Genomic DNA, 24,335 nt, shown 5'->3' on the forward strand with positions numbered 1-24,335 from the left:
TCTGTAATACACTGACCAAAACTGTGCAGTATAGTCTAAATGAGGCCTAATCAAAGATATATAGAGTTAAATAACATGAGAACTTCTATTATTTATACTTCTTGGTATGAAGCCAAGGATTCTGTTAGCTTTATTGCGAACACTTATGCACTGTTGTCTTGGTTTCAGATTGCTGCTAACCAGAACTCCCCAATCCTTTTTGCAATCAGTAATATTAAGAGCTACATTAGTTTATATGTGGCATGATTATTTTCCTGTCCAACATTTAGAACTATGCATTTGTGTATATTAAACTGCATCTGCCACTTCTCCGACCACTGCAACAGTCTATTCAAATCATCCTGGAGTGCTCTAATGTCCTCATTAGAATGAATTGGATAGCCTATTTTGGTGTCATCAGCAAATTTGCTTATGTCACTATTTATTCCCTCATCTCTGTGTCATTCATGTAGATTGTGAACAACTAGGGGCCCAACACTGACCCCTGTGGAACACCGCTTGTGATGTGCCCCCTATTCTGATTTCTCCCCATTTATGCAAACACTCTGCTGCCAATTTGTCAACCATGCCTCTACCCAGGAAAAAATTTCTCCTCCTATTCCGTGTGCCTTAAGTTTTCTCAACAACCTCTGATGTGGAACTCTATCGAAAGCCTTACTTAAGTCCATATACACAATATCATATTCAATATCATGATCTACCTCCTCAAGTACCTTAGTGAAGAAAGTAAATTCGTAAGACAGAAACGGCCCTTTGTAAAACTGTGCTGATGGTCATTAATCAATTTATGCCTTTCAAGATAGCCACGAATTGCTTCGGCAATTATTGATTCCATAAATTTACCAACTATGGAGGTAAGGCTTATTGGTCTATAGTTCGAAGCTAAGGACCTTAAATAGGTATTACACTTGCTATTTTCCACTTGTCTGGCACTATGCCAGTTTGTAGTGATATATTGAAAAGATTAGCAAACAGTTCATCAGGGCCTGGGGATTTGTTAGGTTTCAATTTCTCTATTTGTCTGAGGATCATGTCTCTAGTTACCCCAATCGTGCATAGTTTATTATCCTGTTCTACATAATTTATTATTTCTGGAAATTTTGCTTGTATCTTCCTGAGTAAAAACTCAAGAGGAAGTAGGTATTGAAAAGTTCACACATTTTCTTATCACTGTCAGTGATCTGACCTGAGTTACTCTTAAGTGGGCCTATCTTGTTCCTAATCTTACTTCTGTATACCTAAAATTATTATTATTATTTTTATAATCAAGGGGGAAGCGCTAAACCCGGAGGATTATACAGCGTGTATACCTAAAAGAACCCTTTTGGGTTAGTCTTCGAATCCCTGAGATTTTAGCCTCTTTCGCTTTTTTTATTCCTTTTTTCTTTTTATTTCTCTCTTTAATTGAATATATTGATTTCTTAACTGTCCTTTCCCTCTATTGATATGCCTCTCTTTTGACCAATGAGATGTCTTAATCTATTGTTTATCCATCTGGGATCATTTTTGTTAGATCTAATTTCCCTACTCAGGCCAAGTCGTCTGGGCAGCCAGCACTGTGCTCTGAAATACATGATATTGGCAACCAACCCTACCCATCTGACACACAGTAAGGTCATCCCAATTTAGCCCACCCAGGTAATTTCTCATACCCATGAAATTGGCCAAGCAGAACTCTGGGACAGTGACTTGATTGCAGTTACCTGGGTAATTCCATGATATGTTGAAACTAAGTGATTTGTGATCACTTTCCCCTAGCTCATCACTAACCTCAAGATTATTAACTAGTGATTCTTTGTTGGCAAGGACCAAGTCTATCAGACTGTTTCCTCTAGTTGGTTCTGTCACAAACTGTAAGGTAAGTAACAAGTGTACTGTATATGCATTATATCGCTCTGGGTTGCTTAAAGTGTTGTAGTAATTATGTGCGAGTCGGGTAGCCTGGCTGTCTACCATACCTCCCACACCTGACTTCTTACAATAAATACTACTTGCCTCTCACCCTACATTAAGACTACAAATATCTTAAGGTAAATAATGAGTGTACTGTGTGTGCATTTTACTTTTTATTGTTTTTAATGCCTAGTTCTATTGCTAACTTAATACATACATGTTAGTGTAAACTTATCTGGCATTTACACACATTTATAAGTGGAAAAAACGGCGTTCTGCTTTCCGGCGGTAGCCTGGAACCTAATCTGCCATGAAAGTATTTTGAAATTCATCAGCGCTGCATGACCCTTGTTGGTTTAGCGCTTCCTTTGATTATAATAATTTGAAATTCAGCTCAAGCCATTTTCTCTGGGGTGTCTCCTGAAGTCATTCCAAATGCAGCCATTGGATTGTTCTTAGGCACATCAGGAAGGTGCAAATCTGAAAAACAAGATAATTTTAAGACCTTACATGCTGTATAGCCCTTGTGGCTTAGCGCTTCTTTTTGATTATAATAATAATAATAAGACCTTACATACTAGGTCTTCTATATAGTATTATTGTTGTTATTCGTAGTTAGTGCTAAACCCACGAGTCATAGAGCACAGTTCTATGAACTATACCTCTCAAGGAAGGTTCTTTCATGGGTTCAGCATTTTATTATTATAATATTCTTGTTCCTGGAAACTGGACCTGCCCTCCCTCCCCTTTCTGATCAAATGTAACTGCCTACCATTTCTTGATGTGCTGTATGACCCCTAGGGGTTTAGCACTCCCCCGTGAATGTAATAATAATTTGTAAACTAATATTTTCCACTATTTATATCAATTCCTATATTAGAGATAAAAAAAATATTGAGCTATCCTCTTACCTAGATCAAGTCTAATTATGTATCTTTATACCATACAATGGGGTAGTTGTGCCACCACTTTAAAGTGCCCATTATCTGAGTAGTTGCCACAATACAGTGGACCCCCGGTTAACGATATTTTTTCACTCCAGAAGTATGTTCAGGTGCCAGTACTGACTGAATTTGTTCCCATAAGAAATATTGTGAAGTAGATTAGTCCATTTCAGACCCCCAAACATACACGTACAAACGCACTTACATAAATACACTTACATAATTGGTCACATTCGGAGGTAATCGTTATGCGGGGGTCGACTGTATTTACTACTTATAAAACTTACCTGTTTGTAATTTATTTACTAGTCAAGTAGTATGTTATTTGAGTAGTTTCCAAAATATGTACAATCACTTTTAGGTGGTAGAGCAATTACTCTTCACATGGCACAACTGTCCCACTGCAAGGTATGAATTTAGCACTTCCCAATGCTTGTAATAATAATCATAATAAAGCAGGGATGCAAACCCAAACCTCACAAGGTAAATGGGCATTACCATATTATTTTTAAAACCAAATAACAACCTATTTAGTGAGGATCCAAACAAAGTAATAATTACTAGTCAGTGGAACAAACCCACATTGAGAATGAGGATATTTGTGAATGCTATTATGAGCAAAAAATGCCTCAGATGTAGAAACCATTGTGACAAGCTTGATACTGCACACACTGATCATCTATATTATTATTATATTATTATAATCAAGGGGGAAGTGCTAAACCCGGAGGATTATACAGTGATCATCTATAGCCCCTCAAGGGAGGTTCCTTGATGATAGTGAGGGGCTCTTGATCTAGGGAATTGGATCTGTGCTCCAGTTCCCTGAATACCTTCCATCCCCCCCACAGGCACTGTATAATCCTACAGGTTTAGTGCTGCCCCATTATAATAATAATAATGATCATCTATAGATATGACAGATTTACTACTATTCCTGTGACAGGTTTTGGGAGTGTCAAGAATTTCTTTACCTTTGTACCCCAGCCTGGGGCCAGATTTTTTCAGCTGACTGCCTATTTAATCAGGCTAATGCGACAGTCTGGAGTTTTAAGACTGTCTGATCATGGGTTCTACTCCCACCCATGGTATGTTTTTTTTAGGCTGCTGGTGTTGGTGGCCTGCTGGCTCATATTCATCAATCAGCATATAATGTTATCAATACTAACTTCTAAGATTATAATGTTACAGCTTCCATACTTTACACTTCATGTCACTGATACTGCAGTATATGGACATACACTTGTTTACATATGTAGCAGAGATCCTACATGTAAGGGGTAAAGCTCATTATCGGAATATCATCAATAATAACTTAATGAACTGTCTGTAGAAACCGCATGTTAAAGAAATAATTTAAGTGGTTTTTATCATTTTTTTCTGACCATCTACTCTACATTAGAGAAGTTTCATAATTTAAAAACCAGCAGTTAATGGGCTGTAACATTCATCAGAATGTAATTAAAAAAAAAAAATGTTGCATTAGGCAATTTGAAATTATTACATGTTGCCATCTATGTTGTGATTAATTTGTTACCTTTTCATACACTGCTACAAGTGATATGTGAAAACAATCATTAGCCACATGTGAGGCATTAAATGGCCATCAGTATCTTGTCAGCCACGAGCCACTTCTACCAATGAGGGCACCTGTAGATGATGTACAGTACATTCACTTGGCGAGTGAGAGTGCGCATGCACATATAGGTGAGCACACATACATAGTACATATGCATACTGTTATGGGGCTATAGGACCCAACATGTATTTATAAGTAACAGTTACTCTGGAATACCTAATTATATTGAATTGATGGGGACTCGGTTCTAAATGTCAGAAGGACTGATCAACCTTATGACTGAGAGGCAGCTGGGTCAAGCCTTTTTCTCAATATAATAGGTTATACAGTGGACCCCCGCATACCGTTGGCATCACATAACGTTTAATCCGCATACCGATACAGTTTATCGCTAAAATTTTGCCTCGCATACCGCTTAAAAACCCGCTCACCGCTGTTCGTCCGAGACACGTCCAATGTGCGCCCTCAGCCAGCCTCACATGTGCCGCCCGTGCCATTGTTTACCAGCCAGCCTCCGCGGTAACATCCAAGCATACAATCGGAACATTTCATATTATTACATTGTTTTCGGTGATTTTCTCTGGAAAATAAGTGACCGTGGCCCCCAAGAAAGCTTCTAGTGCCAACCCTACAGCAATAAGGGTGAGAATTCCAATAGAGATGAAGAAAGAGATCATTGATAAGTATGAAAGTGGAGTGCATATCGCCGACCTGGCCAGGTTGTACAAGAAACCCCAATCAACCATCGCTACTATTGTGGGCACCAGAAAGGCAATCAAGGAAGCTGTTCTTGCCAAAGGTTTAACTGTGTTTTCGAAACAAAGATCGCAAGTGATGGAGGATGTTGAGAGACTCTTATTGGTATGGATAAATGAAAAACAGCTAGCAGGAGATAGCGTCTCTCAAGCGATCATAAGCGAAAAGGCTAGGAAGTTGCATGAGGATTTAATTAAAAAAATGATAGATCAACTTCAAACAGCAAGAGGCCAGACCTGAGGAAACTGGTTCAGAGGAGGGGAGAGAGAAATTGAAGAAGTTGCCTACTACAAAGATTAAGGAAATCTGTGCAAAGTGGCTTGAAGTGCAAACCTTCATGGATGAAAATCACCCTCACACAGCTATTGCAAGCCGTGCTGGTGATTATTACACTGACAATGTTGTGAAACACTTTAGGGAAGTCATAAAGGAACGAGAGGTACAGGCCACTATGGACAGATATGTTGTGCGAAAGAAGTCCAGTGACTCTGAAGCTGGTCCTAGTGGCATTAAAAGAAGAAGGGAAGTAACCCCAGAAAAGGACTCGACACCTCAAGTCTTAATGGAAGGGGATTCCCCTTCTAAACACTAACACTTTCTCTCTCCTCCTCCCATCCCATCAATCATCACCAGATCTTCAATAAAAGTAAGTGTCATGTAATTGTGCATGCCTTTTTCAGTTTGTGTGTATTAAAATTAACATTTCATGTGGTAAAAATTTTTTTTTTTTCATACTTTTGGGTGTCTTGCACGGATTAATTTGATTTCCATTATTTCTTATGGGGAAAATTCATTCGCATACCGATCATTTCGCATAACAATGAGCCCTCTTGCATGGATTAAAATCGCTATGCGGGGGTCCACTGTACTGTAGACACACACACAATTTAAATAAGTAGTTTATAAAGTAGTATTTCTTTTTGTAAAAGTAAAATTAAGGGTGGTAGAATTGTGGTAACTGGAGAATTGTGCTTGGCACAATTCTCTCCCTCTCACTGAGGCTCTCTCTCTGTGGCTGACCTTCAACCTGGCAGGATCTCTGGGTCCTTCTTCTATCTTTTGGGGCATTATGTGTGCTCCAGGGGTGAGTTTTTATAATTTAAGTTGTGACCACCATACCCAGGGTGACTAAAGTGTGTCAAAACACTGGTTAGCCCAGAGTTATGTCAAGAAGAGAGGACAAAAGTTGTTGGGATACACCATGTGGGAGAACAGCTATGGAGTGTGTAGATTTTTGTTTTGAAAATGTGAGGCTGTAATTGTATATTCTGTACATATCTACTGAGAATACAGTTATATTTTTATAGTAGTAGTTTACGTAACCTGTGAAGAGGGCTGTTGAGAGGATATCAGACACTCAAGATGATCAGCCATGATGTAAGTATTACCCCTAGACAGATAAGGCCATTAAGTAAAAAGCTACCCCACACTAGAACATGTAGTGAGAACCTTACTATCAAAGTAATAAGGGACAAACCAACATAACACATACCAGTATGTGTTATTTTTAAAGTCATTACTGGTAATGTTTGTCTGAGGCCTCATTACCTTGTGACTACCTATCTTAACTTTAAAATATTTTCAGCTACAGAGTGGAGATAGTGCACTTAGCCTCACAATATTTCTTTAAATATAACCATTGCTCATTAAATCTACTGAAAATTAGAAGTAGAATTACATATAATAATTCTATGCTAGACCAACCTGCTAGTTTACTTGCCAGTTGCTGATTCACATCTTGCGACTCTTGGGGTTGTGCTAGTAGCTGGTTCAACTCGGCCTCTAAGACATCATCATCATCACCCTCAGCCAATGATGACTGTACTCCTGATGCCAGCACTGAATTAATATCTTGGCACTCATCCAGAACCTGTATAAAGAAAAGTTTATGACAACAATACAATAGGGCCCTGCTTTACGGCATTTTGCCTTATGGCGTTCCACTAATATGGCGATGTCAAATTATGACCAAAATTTGCTATACGGCAAGCGGTCTTTCAAATACGGCACGCCCCACCCGATTTGTTTACATTCTCCGTGACCACATCTATTATGTCAGGAAACTTTCCAAAATTTCAAGTGTTTTAAAGTTACTGTGTATTTTATATGTACTCTGATAATTATACTTATGTGTACCTGTACCTATACTTACTTACACACTGTGCTGGTGTGCAGGTACACATTAAAATCGCTAAGTCTGTCTCTACTCATGACGCCAATACTACGTAATAATAATCACTCTTGGGCACACTGTCTTATTTTACATTTATATAGGCATTTTCATTAATCCATCTATGATATTTTCCTCAAAATTATATATGAAACCCATTACATAGCATATAAACATGATACATACACTCACAGAATAAAAATTGACGTAAATATGAAATTTGTTTACAAAGCAGCTGTGTAGGTGGTGTCGGAAGAATTACGTTTTCTCTAGTCAAACTGGGGGATAACTGTAGAAGAATATTCTTTTCGTATGCCTCTACTCTATATATAGCAATTCACGACCTTTGTGGGTTTAGTGCTTTTTATAATAATAATAATAATATCTTTATTCACTCTAAAAATGGTGTGTTGCTGTTTGTTTATTCTGTACTAACTTGTACAACTTGTACACAATGTAAGAGTATTTGTATTGTGAGGTAATTATTATTACAATAAAAAAATATTGAGGTAAATGTTTTACAAACTCTTACAAACATATTTGAATGAACTAAAAGTAGACACATACATATTAATAAGCATTTATTTCGCCTGACCAAGTGATTCTTACATTGTCTCAACTCTATATCTCATTCTCTCTCTTGTTTACTCTTTCGTGAACTAGTTGGCTCTCATTGACGATGGCGTCTAAGATTAGCTGTGATAAAAGAGAAGTCGTAAGCCTCTTGCTTTAAGTACCAAGTTAGAGGATGATGGTGTGCCATTCTGATTTTATTCAATAAACACCCTGCCATTCACCTCTCACACATTTTTAACCCTTAAACGGTCCAAAGAGATTGACGTTCAAATTCGTAGTGCTACAAAAGTAGATCTACTTTTTTTTTTTTTACATATTTTCAAATATAACAAAAAAAAAATGTAGATAAAAGTTTTTTTTACACATTTTCAAATGTAAAACAAAAAAGAAGATCTACATTTTTTTACATACTTTCAGATGTTGAAAAAACGTATATATATGTTTGGACCATTTAAGGGTTAAGGTAAGTAATAAGTGTACTCTGTGTGTATCTTACCTTTTATTGTGTTTTTAATACCTATTTCTATTGCTAACTTAATATAAGTTAGTGTAAACTTGTTGTCTGGCATTTATTGCATACTTTATATGTGCTCTGAAAATAATCCTTGTGGATCTGTGTAGTAGCCGGGTGGAGGGACAACATTAAGTTTTCTCTGCTCAGCCATCAGAGAAAACGTGTATGAATCTACATTTGGCCCAGCCACTCCCACACTCTGCTTTTGTTTACAATTTTTGGCATGAATTATTCATTACTTCTCCCTTTGTTTATGATGGCATCTAAAGGTAATTGTTAGAAATTATTAAATTCAGTGAACAAGGTACGTCGATGCTAATAATATGGCTCTGGGCCAAAGTGTAGGTAGCCGGTAGGTGTAGCCCAGGCGGGCTACACCTACCGGCTACCTACACTGACTTCCTACAAATAAATACTACTCACCTCTCTTCCTATATTAAGACTACACATATTTTAAGGTAAATAATGAGTGTACTGTATGTGTATTTTACCTCTCTGGGATGTTTTAAATACCTTATATTAAGTATGAGACGGGGAGCCAGGGCTACCTACACCTGGGCTACCTGCACCTGACTTCCTACAAATAAGTACTACTCGCCTCTCTCCCTACATTAACATTACAAGTACTTTAAGATAAGTAATGAATGTACTGTGAATGTACGTATTTTACTTTGTGTTTTTAATGCCTAGTTCTTTTACTAACTTAATATAATTTAATGTAAACTTGTTGTCTGGCATTTATATGCATTTATAAATGGAAAAAATGGCGTTCTGCCTTCTGGCATTGTCTGCTTTCCGGCGACAGCCTGGAACCTAACCCGCCGTATAAGTGGGGCCCTTCTGTACTTCTTTCCTCTTAGCCAGCTATTTATGAAATATATTTTCAACAGAAAATACAAATATATGTATGATTACAACAGCAAAATATCTATTGCACTTAACTGTATATTTTAAATGTACTGTATTTTCAATATGAGGCCTCGAAACACATTTCAAATTTTTTTTTTTTATAACATGTCAGCCACTTTTGCCATCATTCACACACAATCACCATCTTTGCAGAGGTGCCCTGATATGGCAGTTTAGATGTCACTCCAAACAGCCAAAATCCCAAACCCCTTCTGTACAGTGCAGGCACTGCAATTCCCACCTTCAGGACTCAGGTCTGGCTAACCAGTTTCCCCTGAATCCCTTCACAAAATGTTACCCTGCTCACACTCCAACAAACCATTCTTGGCAAATTTGTGCAAAATGATGTTTATACAGTACCCCCTCACTCTGAATGGGGATGTGTACTTAGCTCAGTGGTGATGTGTACGTAGCTCAGTGGTAACGTGTACTTAGCTCAGTGGTGACGTGTACTTAGCTCAGTGAGGACGTTAGTGTACTTTCCTTGGACTGAACCAAGATGCCCTCCATCGAGCAACTTTACCAGTAGCTTAAGGAAGAATTGAGGGTAGCGAAGATGGAGATACGGCGATTGACTGAGGAAAACAAGAAGATTCATAGTAGTCCTCCTGTTTTGAGTCCTCAGGTCAAGAAGAGAACCTGGAGAGTGGCTGGACACCATGGAACGAAGTTGACGATCAAGAAGATGAATGGAAAGGTAGAAACGATGAAGAAGAAAGAGACTGTTGTGGAAACATCTAATGCATTCTCTGTGCTACCCGACAAATGTGAGTCGACTACTGGGAACGTCATGACGAACGACACCAAGGAAGGTAAGAATATTGTTGTTGGGGATAGGCAGGTTAGGTACATGGATAGGGCCTTCTGCTTGAAGGACAGGAGTAGGAGACAGAGGGTTTGCTTTCCTGGGGCTGGGATGGAGGATATTGTTAGCCGGCTTGATAACATCATGAACGGTAATGGGATCAATCCTATTATCTGCCTCAGTGCTGGAGGCAATGATGTAGGCAAGCATAGAGGTGAGGATTTAGTTAGAAGGTTCAGGACAGCAATAGACATAATTAGGAAGAAGGGGGGGAGCACCCTGTTACATGTGGCATTTTGCCAAGAAGAGGTGTTGAAAATGAATGGTTGTCCAGAGCAATTGGTATTAATTGTTGGCTGGATAAACACTGTAAGGATAATGCAGTACCATTCATTGACAACTGGGACAACTTCTATGGCCAAAATGACATGTATGCCAGGGATTGGGTTCACTTATCCAGGGCAGGTGTGGGTTTTCTTGCTAGCTCAGTTTGAGGGGGTTGTTAGGACTTTAAACTAGGATTAGTTAAAGGTATGGATTTAGAAATGATAAATAATGAGTATGGGTACATTGACTTATGCACTGATATTAAGAATCTTAACCCTTTGAGGGTTGAGAGGGCCTCTCCCAGACTCGTTCTCAGGGTCAAAAATTTTTCAAAAAAAAAAAAAAATAAATAAATTATTTTTTCTCATGAAATGATGAAGAATTGTTTTCCTAACATAATGACACCAAAAGTATGAAATGTGATGGAAAACGTATGAAATTATGATCTCGCGAAGTTTGCAGTCTCAAAGTGGGCAATTTTGCCCACTTTGAGCCCTATTTTCGGCCAATTCGAATGTTGCAGTTGACTAAAGCCATAGCGATTTCCCTAGAACTCCATTTGTTCTATCGATTAAGTACAAGAATCTGCCCATTTACCGATTTCAACTACCCAATAAAGTGGCCAGAATTTGGCAATTTGGGCAATTTCACACAAATTTCAAATTACCTGGAGTTTACCTGGAGAGAGTTCCGGGGGTCAACGGCCCCGCGGCCCGGTCTGTGACCAGGCCTCCTGGTGGATCAGAGCCTGATCAACCAGGCTGTTGCTGCTGGCTGCACGCAAACCAACGTACGAGCCACAGCCCGGCTGATCAGGAACTGACTTTAGGTGCTTGTCCAGTGCCAGCTTGAAGACTGCCAGGGGTCTGTTGGTAATCCCCCTTATGTGTGCTGGGAGGCAGTTGAATAGTCTCGGGCCTCTGACACTTATTGTATGGCCTCTTAACGTGCTAGTGACACCCCTGCTTTTCATTGGGGGGATGGTGCATCGTCTGCCAAGTCTTTTGCTTTCGTAGTGAGTGATTTTCGTGTGCAAGTTCGGTACTAGTCCCTCTAGGATTTTCCAGGTGTATATAATCATGTATCTCTCCCTCCTGCATTCCAGGGAATACAGGTTTAGGAATCTCAAGCGCTCCCAGTAATTGAGGTGTTTTATCTCTGTTATGCGTGCCGTGAAAGTTCTCTGTACATTTTCTAGGTCAGCAATTTCACCTGCCTTGAAAGGTGCTGTTAGTGTGCAGCAATATTCCAGCCTAGATAGAACAAGTGACCTGAAGAGTGTCATCATGGGCTTGGCCTCCCTAGTTTTGAAGGTTCTCATTATCCATCCTGTCATTTTTCTAGCAGATGCGATTGATACAATGTTATGGTCCTTGAAGGTGAGATCCTCCGACATGATCACTCCCAGGTCTTTGACGTTGGTGTTTCGCTCTATTTTGTGGCCAGAATTTGTTTTGTACTCTGATGAAGATGATGCCAATTTCGAAATAGGGCCCAGAATAAACAAGACAGACATTCATGGCACTAAAATAACATTATATCTGCTCATTAGTCACGTCTCTAGGCCCCTCTTACATTACTTTTGCTTTCCATTTTGAATTTTTTTCTCACAGAAAATAGGTTTTCTATTATGTATACTACTGCATCATTGTAAAAAAGGTATAAATGATATCAGCGCACATGTGAAAGAATATTAGACTCACCAGTTGACGTGTATTGGATGCGTGGCTTGATTTATTTACTCCTGAGCATCGGCAAAAATCGATCATTTCTGCTACTTTGTGCTCAATTTCAAGGTACTTCTCATCATGAAACCAATCAAAATCATCTCTAATTCTGTAATATATCTTCCATTCTATCAAATGAGACCAAGGAAACGAGAATAAAACCATAAATACCGTACGAAAATACACTAGAAATTTGGTGTTTTAAACCAAAACTGCAGTCGAAGTTTTTTTTTTCTCATTATGCACAGCGTGCTTCAGGAGTTTTTTTATACTGCGCACACTGACCACACAAACCCATTCTTTCATATGTAGGCCTGCCAGCTTTCTTCCACCAGATTTGAAGGCAATAGAATTTAGGCATACAAGTACGTGACCAACCCTGGCTGCAATGACGTACTTGTACGTGACCGACCCTCAGAGGGTTAATAGCATCTGTCATGGAGTAACTCTGGGTAATGATAATTTCAGAAATTATGCAAAAGCAAAGGTGAATAGCAAAAATGTGCAGAAGAAAAAACACATGATGGTATTTTATGCTAACTTGTTGTACATGATGGTAGGATTGCTGGTGTCCATTTTTCTGTCTCATAAACATGCAAGGTTTCAGGTACGTCTTGCTACTTCTACTTACACTTAGGTCACACTACACTTACTTGTACAAGCATATATATACACACCCCTCTGGGTTTTCTTCTATTTTCTTACTAGCTCTTGTTCTTGTTTAATTCCTCTTACCTCCATGGGGAAGTGGAACAGAATTCTTCCTCCGTAAGCCATGCGTGTTGTAAGAGGCGACTAAAATGCCAGGAGCAAGGGGCTAGTAACCTCTTCTCCTGTATATATTACTAAATGTAAAAGGAGAAACTTTCATTTTTCCTTTTGGGCCACCCCACCTTGGTGGAATACAGCTGGTGTGTTGAAAGAAAGAAGTCGAAGTGCAAGAAATAAGATTAATGAAATACGTTTGGTAGCATGTGCTGGGAACTTTGATGTCATTGCATTAACTGAAATGTGGTATGATTTAAAGAGTCAGGATATGATTGCTGAGTGCAATATTCAAGGGTTTAACCCTTTCAGGGTATCGAACGTACTAGTACGGCTTACGCACCAGGGTTTTTGACATATTAGTACGCCTAAATTCTAGCGCCCTCAAATCTAGTGAGAGAAAGCTGGTAGGCCTACATATGAAAGAATGTGTCTATGTGGTCAGTGTGCACAGCATAAAAAAATCCTGCAGCACACAGTGCGTAATGAGAAAAAAAAAACTTTGACCGTATTTTTGGATTAAAACAGCGACTTTGCACTGTATTTTCGTATGGTATTTATTGTTGTATTCTAGTTTTCCTGGTCTCATTTTATAGAATGGAAGACATATTACAGGAATTGAGATGCTTTTGACTGGTTTTACAATGAAAAGTACCTTGAAATTGAGCTCAAAGTAGCAGAAATGTTCGATTTTTGCCTAAGTTCAAAGGTAAACAAATCATGCCAAGCATCCAATACACGTCAACACGTCAACTGGTGAGTCTAATATTCTTTCACAAGTGCGCCGATATTATTTATACCATTTTGACACTAATGCAGTAGTCTGCATAACAGTAAATCATCTATTTTTTGTGAGATTAAAAAATTCAAAGTGGAAAGCAAAAGAATGTAAGAGGGGCGTGGGGATGTGACTAACAAACAGAGAACTTGTTAGTTTAGTGCCAGGAATGTCTTTCTTGTTTATTCTGGACCCTATTCAGAAATTGGCATCTTTTGAAATTTGTGTGAAATTGGCAAAATTGCTAAATTCTGACCACTTTATTGGACAGTTGAAATCGGTAAATGGGTGGTTTCTTGTACTCATTCGATAGAAAAAATGGAATTCTAGCAAAGTAGCTATGATTTTTGTCAACTAGTACACTGGAATTGGCCGAAAATAGGGCTGAAAGTGGGCAAAATCGCCGATGCGTAAACATCGTCGAGACCGCTAACTACGTGAGAGCATAATTCCGTAAGTTTTCCATCAAATTTCATACTTTTAGTGTCATTATGATCGGGAAAAGATTCTCTATCTTTTCACAAGAAAAAATTATTTTTTTTTTTAAATTTTGGCGACCCTGAGAACAAGTCTCTGAGAGGGCCTCGCGACCCCCAAAGGGTTAACTACAATGTCAGTTCCTTGAGCAAACATTATGATGACCTCACAGCATTACTCAATTCCCTTCATTCCACTATATCATCACACTCACAGAAACCTGGCTTAAGCCTGATATTACAGATTTCTATACCATTCCTGGCTACATGGCCATACACAACTGTAGAGCAGACCAGCAAGGGGGAGGAACAGCTATATACTATTCAAATCAACTTGAATGTATCAATAAATTTTGCACAAGGGATGAACATGGAGAATATATCATAGCCAAATTTAAATCAAAAGACCTGCAAAAAACCCTCACAGTTATAAACATCTACAGAGTACCACAGTCAAACATTTATCACTTTAGTGAAAAACTAGGAAACATGATTACTGATGCACACATGAATAAAGACCACCTGCTACTAACAGGAGATTTCAACATAAACATACTACACGACCAGGACCCACAAGTAACCGAATTCACAAACACAATGAGTAACTGCCTGTTGCTACCAGCAATATCTAAACCTACAAGAATCTCTGAGACAAGCCTCTCCTTAATAGACCACATCTGGACAAACACCATATCCTCTTTAAAATCAGGCATAATCACAGACAACACTACAGACCACTACCCAACCTTTCTCATAACAAATCTGGGCAAACTGCCACAAGCCATTACTAAAGTAACCTTCAGACCACATAACGAGACAGCAGTTAACAACTTTATAGCAGCTATGAATAACATCGATTGGCAAAATGAGCTCGAAACATATACAGATATGAATGAATGTATAAATAATTTTCTAAAAAAAGCCCAATGCCTCTATAACAGACACTGCCCCAGAAAAACTAAACAGATCACAGCAAAGAGACTGAATAATCCCTGGCTAACACCAAGCATCTTCAAATCCATTAACACAAAGCATAAATATGAAAAACAGTACAGAATGGGTCAAATAGCTAGAGAACAGTCGAAAAATTACTCGTCAGCACTTACCAGCCTGATAAGGTCAAAAAAATTGTATTATGAAAATAGATTACATAACATCAAAGGTGATATGAAAAAACCTGGAAAACTCTATCTGAAATTCTTGGAACTAAAAAGTTATCCAAAAACAAAGCAATCAAACTAACAAAATCAGATGAACCCCAAAATCAGATGAACCCCTACTCACTCCAACCGAAACAGCAAACAGACTTAATGTTTTCTTCTCCACCTCAATTACTGGGAGCGCTTGAGGTTCCTAAACCTGTATTCCCTGGAATGCAGGAGGGAGAGATACATGATTATATACACCTGGAAAATCCTAGAGGGACTAGTACCGAACTTGCACACGAAAATCACTCACTATGAAAGCAAAAGACTTGGCAGACGATGCACCATCCCCCCAATGAAAAGCAGGGGTGTCACTAGCACGTTAAGAGACCATACAATAAGTGTCAGGGGCCCGAGACTGTTCAACTGCCTCCCAGCACACATAAGGGGGATTACCAACAGACCCCTGGCAGTCTTCAAGCTGGCACTGGACAAGCACCTAAAGTCAGTTCCTGATCAGCCGGGCTGTGGCTCGTACGTTGGTTTGCATGCAGCCAGCAGCAACAGCCTGGTTGATCAGGCTCTGATCCACAAGGAGGCCTGGTCACAGACCGGGCCACGGGGGCATTGACCCTCGGAACTCTCTCCAGGTAATCTCCAGGTAATAGGAAAAAATCTAGCAAACAAAATACCAAGCACAAACATCCGTCCATCAGACTACATCATAGGTACCTAACCTACCCAAATACGCTATTCCTAGCTCCAACCAACCCCACTGAAGTTACACTCATCATAAACACCCTTAAAAACAAGGCAGGAGACATAAACAACTTGCCTGCTTTTATGTAAAAAAAAGCTTCACAAGTATTGTCACCAATACTCTGCCCCAGGGCCAGACTCATGGAACTCTGTGTTCATCAAGAACTGCAAGAAGCCCCTTAAACGAGCCTTTTCCATCCTATGGAGAGGGAGCATGGACACGGGGGTCGTCCCACAGTTACTAAAAACAACAGACATAGCCCCACTCCACAAAGGGGGCAGTAAAGCAACAGCAAAGAACTACAGACCAATAGCACTAACATCCCATATCATAAAAATCTTTGAAAGGGTCCTAAGAAGCAAGATCACCACCCATCTAGAAACCCATCAGTTACACAACCCAGGGCAACATGGGTTTAGAACAGGTCGCTCCTGTCTGTCTCAACTATTGGATCACTACGACAAGGTCCTAAATGCACTAGAAGACAAAAAGAATGCAGATGTAATATATACAGACTTTGCAAAAGCCTTCGACAAGTGTGACCATGGCGTAATAGCGCACAAAATGCGTGCTAAAGGAATAACAGGAAAAGTCGGTCAATGGATCTATAATTTCCTCACTAACAGAACACAGAGAGTAGTCGTCAACAGAGTAAAGTCCGAGGCAGCTACGGTGAAAAGCTCTGTTCCACAAGGCACAGTACTCGCTCCCATCTTGTTCCTCATCCTCATATCCGACATAGACAAGGATGTCAGCCACAGCACCGTGTCTTCCTTTGCAGATGACACCCGAATCTACATGACAGTGTCTTCCATTGCAGACACTGCAAGGCTCCAGGCGGACATCAACCAAACCTTTCAGTGGGCTGCAGAAAACAATATGAAGTTCAACGATGAGAAATTTCAATTACTCAGATATGGTAAACATGAGGAAATTAAATCTTCATCAGAGTACAAAACAAATTCTGGCCACAAAATAGAGCGAAACACCAACGTCAAAGACCTGGGAGTGATTATGTCGGAGGATCTCACCTTCAAGGACCATAACATTGTATCAATCGCATCTGCTAGAAAAATGACAGGATGGATAATGAGAACCTTCAAAACTAGGGAGGCCAAGCCCATGATGACACTCTTCAGGTCACTTGTTCTATCTAGGCTGAAATATTGCTGCACACTAACAGCACCTTTCAAGGCAGGTGAAATTGCCGACCTAGAAAATGTACAGAGAACTTTCATGGCGCGCATAACGGAGATAAAACACCTCAATTACTGGGAGCGCTTGAGGTTCCTAAACCTGTATTCCCTGGAACGCAGGAGGGAGAGATACATGATTATATACACCTGGAAAATCCTAGAGGGACTAGTACCGAACTTGCACACGAAAATCACTCACTACGAAAGCAAAAGACTTGGCAGACGATGCACCATCCCCCCAATGAAAAGCAGGGGTGTCACTAGCACGTTAAGAGACCATACAATAAGTGTCAGGGGCCCGAGACTGTTCAACTGCCTCCCAGCACACATAAGGAGGATTACCAACAGACCCCTGGCAGTCTTCAAGCTGGCACTGGACAAGCACCTAAAGTCAGTTCCTGATCAGCCGGGCTGTGGCTCGTACGTTGGTTTGCGTGCAGCCAGCAGCAACAGCCTGGTTGATCAGGCGCTGATCCACCAGGAGGCCTGGTCACAGACCGGGCCGCGGGGGCGTTGACCCCCGGAACTCTCTCCAGGTAAACTCCAGGTAATTATTGCAACACTCTTTAACAAATCCATTGAATCATCTACCTTCCCAACAATCCTCAAAATAGCGAGGGTCACTCCGATCCATAAAGGAGGTGACGAAGCTGACTTGAATAACTATAGACCAATATCCAACTTACCACTGCTCTCTAAAATCTTTGAAAAATTAATTCACAGACGGATCTATTCCTACCTCGTTTCACACATCATATTCAACCCTTGTCAGTTTGGATTCAGGAATAATAAAAGCACAAATAATGCTATCATACACATGCTAGAACTAATATATACCGCACTTAAAAAGAAAGAAGTCCCGCTGGGCATTTTCACTGATTTACGTAAAGCTTTCGATATAGTCGACCATGAGCTGCTGTACTCCAAATTAATGCACTATGGTATCAGAGGCCACTCCCTCAACTACCTAAAGTCATACCTTAGTAACAGAACTCAATATGTGTATGCAAATGATGCAAACTCTTCCAACCAATCACAGTAGGAGTCCCACAAGGAAGCGTCCTTGGACCACTCCTCTTTCTCGTCTACATCAATGATCTACCGAATGCATCACAGCTACTCAAACCCATATTATTTGCATATGACACTACGTATGTCTTTTCCCACCCAAACACAGTCATACTAGCATACACAGTCAATGCTGAATTACAAAAAATATCTGCCTGAATTTGGTAGGGTGTGCAAAAGAAGAAAATTAAAGGTGAATACAGGAAAGAGTAAGGTTATGAGGATAACAAAAAGATTAGGTGATGAAAGATTGAATATCAGATTGGAGGGAGAGAGTATGGAGGAGGTGAACGTATTCAGATATTTGGGAGTGGACGTGTCAGCGGATGGGTCTATGAAAGATGAGGTGAATCATAGAATTGATGAGGGAAAAAGAGTGAGTGGTGCACTTAGGAGTCTGTGGAGACAAAGAACTTTGTCCTTGGAGGCAAAGAGGGGAATGTATGAGAGTATAGTTTTACCAACGCTCTTATATGGGTGTGAAGCGTGGGTGATGAATGTTGCAGCGAGGAGAAGGCTGGAGGCAGTGGAGATGTCATGTCTGAGGGCAATGTGTGGTGTGAATATAATGCAGAGAATTCGTAGTTTGGAAGTTAGGAGGAGGTGCGGGATTACCAAAACTGTTGTCCAGAGGGCTGAGGAAGGGTTGTTGAGGTGGTTCGGACATGTAGAGAGAATGGAGCGAAACAGAATGACTTCAAGAGTGTATCAGTCTGTAGTGGAAGGAAGGCGGGGTAGGGGTCGGCCTAGGAAGGGTTGGAGGGAGGGGGTAAAGGAGGTTTTGTGTGCGAGGGGCTTGGACTTCCAGCAGGCATGCGTGAGCGTGTTTGATAGGAGTGAATGGAGACAAATGGTTTTTAATACTTGACGTGCTGTTGGAGTGTGAGCAAAGTAACATTTATGAAGGGATTCAGGGAAACCGGCAGGCCGGACTTGAGTCCTGGAGATGGGAAGTACAGTGCCTGCACTCTGAAGGAGGGGTGTTAATGTTGCAGTTTAAAAACTGTAGTGTAAAGCACCCTTCTGGCAAGACAGTGATGGAGTGAATGATGGTGAAAGTTTTTCTTTTTCGGGCCACCCTGCCTTGGTGGGAATCGGCCGGTGTGATAATAAAAAAAAAAAAAAAATCTGCCTGGATGATGACTAACAAACTTACCCTTGAACACTGATAAAATCTATTTCATTCAGTTTGGAAACAAAGCTGCAAATGATCCAATTAACATAACGCTAAATGGGTCATCAGTCATAAGACTCACAGAGGGAAAATTCCTAGGTATCCACCTTGACAGTACCCTTAAGTTCTGGACACACATACAACAAATCACCAAGAAAATCTCCAAGACTGTAGGCATACTATCAAAGATAAGGTACTACGTTCCACAATCAGCTCTCCTGGCACTGTACCATTCACTCATATACCCTTATCTTACATATGGAATTTGTGCATGGGGATCAACAACATCCAATCATCTAAAACCTCTAATAACCCAGCAAAAGGCAGCAGTAAGAATAACAAATTCCCACTCCTGCCAGCATACTCCACCAATTTTCAAAAGTCTGAATCTGCTCACCATTAAGAACATCCATACTTATTCATGTGCCTACTACATACACAGAACAATACACACAAATATAAACCCCCCACTCAAACTTCTCCTAACCAACCTAAACAGGACACAAGACCACAACACAAGACACAGATCTCTTTTTGATATACCTCATGTCCATATCACACTGTGTAAAAACTCTATGCACATAAAGGGCCCCAAAATATGGAATTCATTACCAGAAGATATTAAAGTAACCCAGTCTGAAAATCAATTTAAGACTCTTCTCAAAAGCCACTTAATCACCCTAGACTAAATGCTAAATACTCAGTGCACACTTACTATGTACTCCCACATCATAACTGAAACAATCACATTGAACCTTTTATCCATTGTTGACAGGAATATAATTGAATCATTGTTTTCACAAAAAGCATTTTCGAATATAAATATATCTTTGTATTATTCAAATTTTGATTCATTTGTAATTAATATTCTACTGTACAACTATGAAATAATTACTATCCTACTGTACAACTATGATATACTCCTTAGTATTAAGTAGACTGTAAGCCAATAATGTTAAGTTGGCCCATAATGCCTCGGCATAATAGAGGCTCTCTTTGCATTGCAACCCACTATTGTAAATGCAAAATCTCAATGTACTGTTTGAAAAGACATAAAATAAATAAATAAAATAATAAATAAACGTAAACCCTCCTCTTAAACTCCTCCTTGATAAATATAACAGAACACAACCATAATACGAGACACAGATCACTCTTCGGTATCCCTCGTGTTCATCTCTCCCTATGCAAAAATGCTATGCACGTAAAAAGCCTGAAGATCTGGAATTCACTGCCAGAACACACTAAGGACCCCTGTCTACAAATCAGTTTAAGGCCCTACCAAGAAATCACCTCATCACCCAAAATTAACCAGACAAACCGTACCTAACCACTACCAGTTTCTCAAAAGCTACACATATTGTGCTGATGGATGCTCAACCACATACTACTTCAAAATTAGGATGTTTATATTTCATTGTTTTAAATAGTACTAGATTGTAATACAGTACATCATAATGTAAATTGTTCCATTGTAATACCAAATTTCATTGTTTTAAATAGTACTAAACTGTAATACATCATATTGTAAATTGTTTTAAATTTTTACATTGTAATATGTACTGAAATCTTTATTAACTAATTCAATAGTGTAATAAGTCTCTACTAGACCAATCAAAGCCATGTAGCATTACCTGATAGAATATTCAATTATCCTGTACTCACTGTAACTCGTCTAATGACCATATGAACTATGTACAGGTCCTCCATCACAAATCCGGCATCACTGGGAATTGTAGTGTGCCGGATTACTGAGTTTGCCGGATTACAGAGTGGTTAGGTTAGAATACACTTAATAAAATTAACCAACTTGACTTACAGAAAGTTCATTGAACATCGGCAAAAATCAAACATTTCTGCTACTTTGAGCTCAATTTCAAGGTACTTTTCGTCATGAAAGCAATCAAAATCATGTCTATTTCTGTAATATATCTTCCATTCTATCAAATGAGTCCAAAAAAATTAGAATACAATTATAACAGCCATACGAAAATACACTGCAAAGAGGTGGCTAATGGCCGAGAAGTGAACTCCCTTATTTATCGTCCGTCTTTTTTATTTTTGTTGTACATTAAGAAGCATCTTTCTATCATACACTGCCCAAGTTTCAATGAGATAGCCCAACAAACAACTGAGAAAAAAAATATTTACCAAAAATCATATATTGCAAGCCCAAGCCAGGTACTGGAAATAAGTCACTTTGTCTGACTTTTCTGGGTTATCCCAGGTTCTCTATACATACACTGCTATGTATGATAATCGATGTAACTGTATTTGTTTATACCTGAATAAACTTATTTACTTCTAGTCTGTCAACTGAATACAAGAAACTGCCCATTCACTTATTTCAACTACCCAATCAAGTGGTCAGAAATTGGCAATTTGGCCAATTTCACACAAATTTCAACAGATGCCAATTTCAAAATAGGGTCCAGAATAAACAATGTAGACATTCCCGGCACTAAAATAACATTTTCTCTGTTCATTAGTCATGGCTACAGGCCCCTCTTATATTACTCTTGCTTACCATTTGGAATTTTTATTCACAAAAAAACAGAAGATTTACTGTTATGAAGACTGTTGCATTATTGTAATAATTGTATAAATAATGTCATCCCATTCATGACTCCGTATTGGAATTTGGACTGGCAGTCGGACAGGTATTGGACGGTGACGTCATTTGTTTACTCTTGAGCTTCTCTAAAGAATAGAATGTTTTTGCTACTGTGAGCACAATTTCAAGGCACTTTTCATCATGAAAGCAATTAAAATCATATCTATTTCTGTAATATATCTTTTATTCTATCAAATGAGACCAAAAAAAAATGAGACTATAACCATAAAAACCATACAAAAATATACCGCTAAGCGGCCGCTAATGGCTGAGAAGTGAACTCCGCTATTTATGGTCTGATTTCTTTCATTTTTGGTGTACGTTAAGAAGTATCTTCCCATCATACATTGCCCAAGTTTCAATAAGATAACCCAACAAACAACTGAGAAAATAATATAATAATAAAAATAATAATATCTTTATTTACTACACGTACATGTACAAGGTATACAGGCCTAGCTGACATCAGTGACATTCTACTATATAGAAAGCCGCTTGTTATGCAGAGTATTTCAAGAAAATTAGGTCAGTGTCCCAGGATAACACCCACACCAGTCGACTAACACTCAGGTACCCATTTACTGATGGGTAAACATAGACAACAGGTGTAAAGAAACACGCCTAATGTTTCTGCCCTGGCTGGGAATCGAATATTTTCCAAAAATCATATATGGCTAACCCAAGCCAGGTACTAGAAATAAACCACGTTGACTTTTTTGAGTTATCCTAGGTTCTCTACACATATGCTGCTGTGTGTGATAGTCTACGTATATAGAGAAAATAACTTTTTTGTTTCAGGTTTATGGTGCAGTAAAAGTGTATATCACAGTTAGTCCTATGCTATACTCCATTTTCTCTAATGTAAGCCCCCAAGACAGGGATAGGAGAATGGTATTTGTATACCATATCCTCTTCATACCTCTGTCGAACTGCTCAGTGTTATGCCAAATATTATTTATTCTGGAGTATTTAACATGTTTTATGTTATTTATATTGTTTCTTATGTCATATTAGATCAATTGTGATAGGCAAATAAGCTGTAGTGTTGATATTAGCGTAATAATAAGCATATTCTCCTGCATCATGAGACTGAGCTCATGGCAACCGACAGTGGCTTCAAAGCCACCTTATCTTTAATGGATAATGTACTGTGTCAGTGCTTTACATAATGAGAAGCATTTCTTTTATTCATTGGAACCATGGCTAGGTCTAAAAGTAAGCAGGTTATAACAATAAATGGAGAAAAAGAAATTTGAATGACTTGTGCAGCAAGTAGTGCCACCAAACAGTACCAGCAGGTTGGTGTGGCGACCCTGGAAATTTGAAATTAGGCTAGCCAAAATTAGTGCCGAATAACTGAAGGAACCGAATAACTGGTTGCCGGATTTGTGATGGCGGACCTGTATTATCGTCTTCCTAAGTAAGTTATTTACGTTAGGTTAATCATTAAGCTTTCCAGAAATGCTCTACATACAAAGGAGCTTTTGGCATGTACACCCAACTACTATATTCCTCTGTACAACCATGTAACTTGTCAAAATAAACATCTTTATCTTAATCCTAGACAGAATGGATCAAAGTAGAATGACTTGGAGAGCATATAAATCTGTAGGGGAAGGAAGGAGGGATAAGGGTCGTCCTCGAAAAGGTTGGAGGGAGGGGGTAAAGGAGGTTTTGTGGGCAAGGGGTTTGGACTTCCAGCAAGCGTGTGCGAACGTGTTAGATAGGAGTAAATGGAGACGAATGGTTTTTGGGACCTGACGAGCTGTTGGAGTGTGAGCAGGGTAATATTTAGTGAAGGGATTCAGGGAAACTAGTTATTATAGATTTAGCCAGACTTGAGTCCTGGAAATGGGAAGTACAATGCTTGCACTTTAACCCTTTGACTGTCGCAACCCCCAATCCTGAAGTGTCTCCTGGTGTCGCAAAATTTAAAAAAAAAAATTATTTTTCTTATGAAATGATAGAGAATCTTTTCCCGATTGTAAAGACACCAAAAAAACGAAATTTGATGGAAAACTGACGGAATTACGCTCTCGCGAAGTTAGCGACCTCGGCGATATTTACAAATCGGCGATTTCGCCCACTTTGAGCCCTATTTTCGGCTAATTCCATTATTCCAGTCAACCAAACTCATAGCTATTTCTTCAGAACTCCAT

The 24,335-nt window shown here is 39.3% G+C and overlaps 1 protein-coding gene across 5 annotated transcripts in view; it reads right to left on the minus strand.

Moving 5' to 3' along the window:
* Positions 1–2,053: 2,053 nt before the first annotated feature.
* LOC128686344 (charged multivesicular body protein 7) overlaps positions 2,054–24,335 on the minus strand; it is a 145,327-nt gene continuing 123,045 nt past the window's right edge. For 4 of the 5 annotated variants that reach the window (XM_070085923.1, XM_070085925.1, XM_070085920.1 and 1 more), the window contains 2 exons: positions 6,877–7,042; positions 2,054–2,373 (listed from right to left, as the gene is read on the minus strand). In XM_070085923.1, coding sequence (XP_069942024.1) covers positions 2,288–2,373; positions 6,877–7,042 — 252 coding nt within the window. In that variant the 3' untranslated portion in view covers positions 2,054–2,287. The remainder of the gene's footprint in view (positions 2,374–6,876; positions 7,043–24,335) is intronic. The other variant, XM_070085924.1, reaches the window with a different exon arrangement.

This window comes from Cherax quadricarinatus, chromosome 17, assembly GCF_038502225.1.
Source record: "Cherax quadricarinatus isolate ZL_2023a chromosome 17, ASM3850222v1, whole genome shotgun sequence".
Taxonomy (NCBI): domain Eukaryota; kingdom Metazoa; phylum Arthropoda; class Malacostraca; order Decapoda; family Parastacidae; genus Cherax; species Cherax quadricarinatus.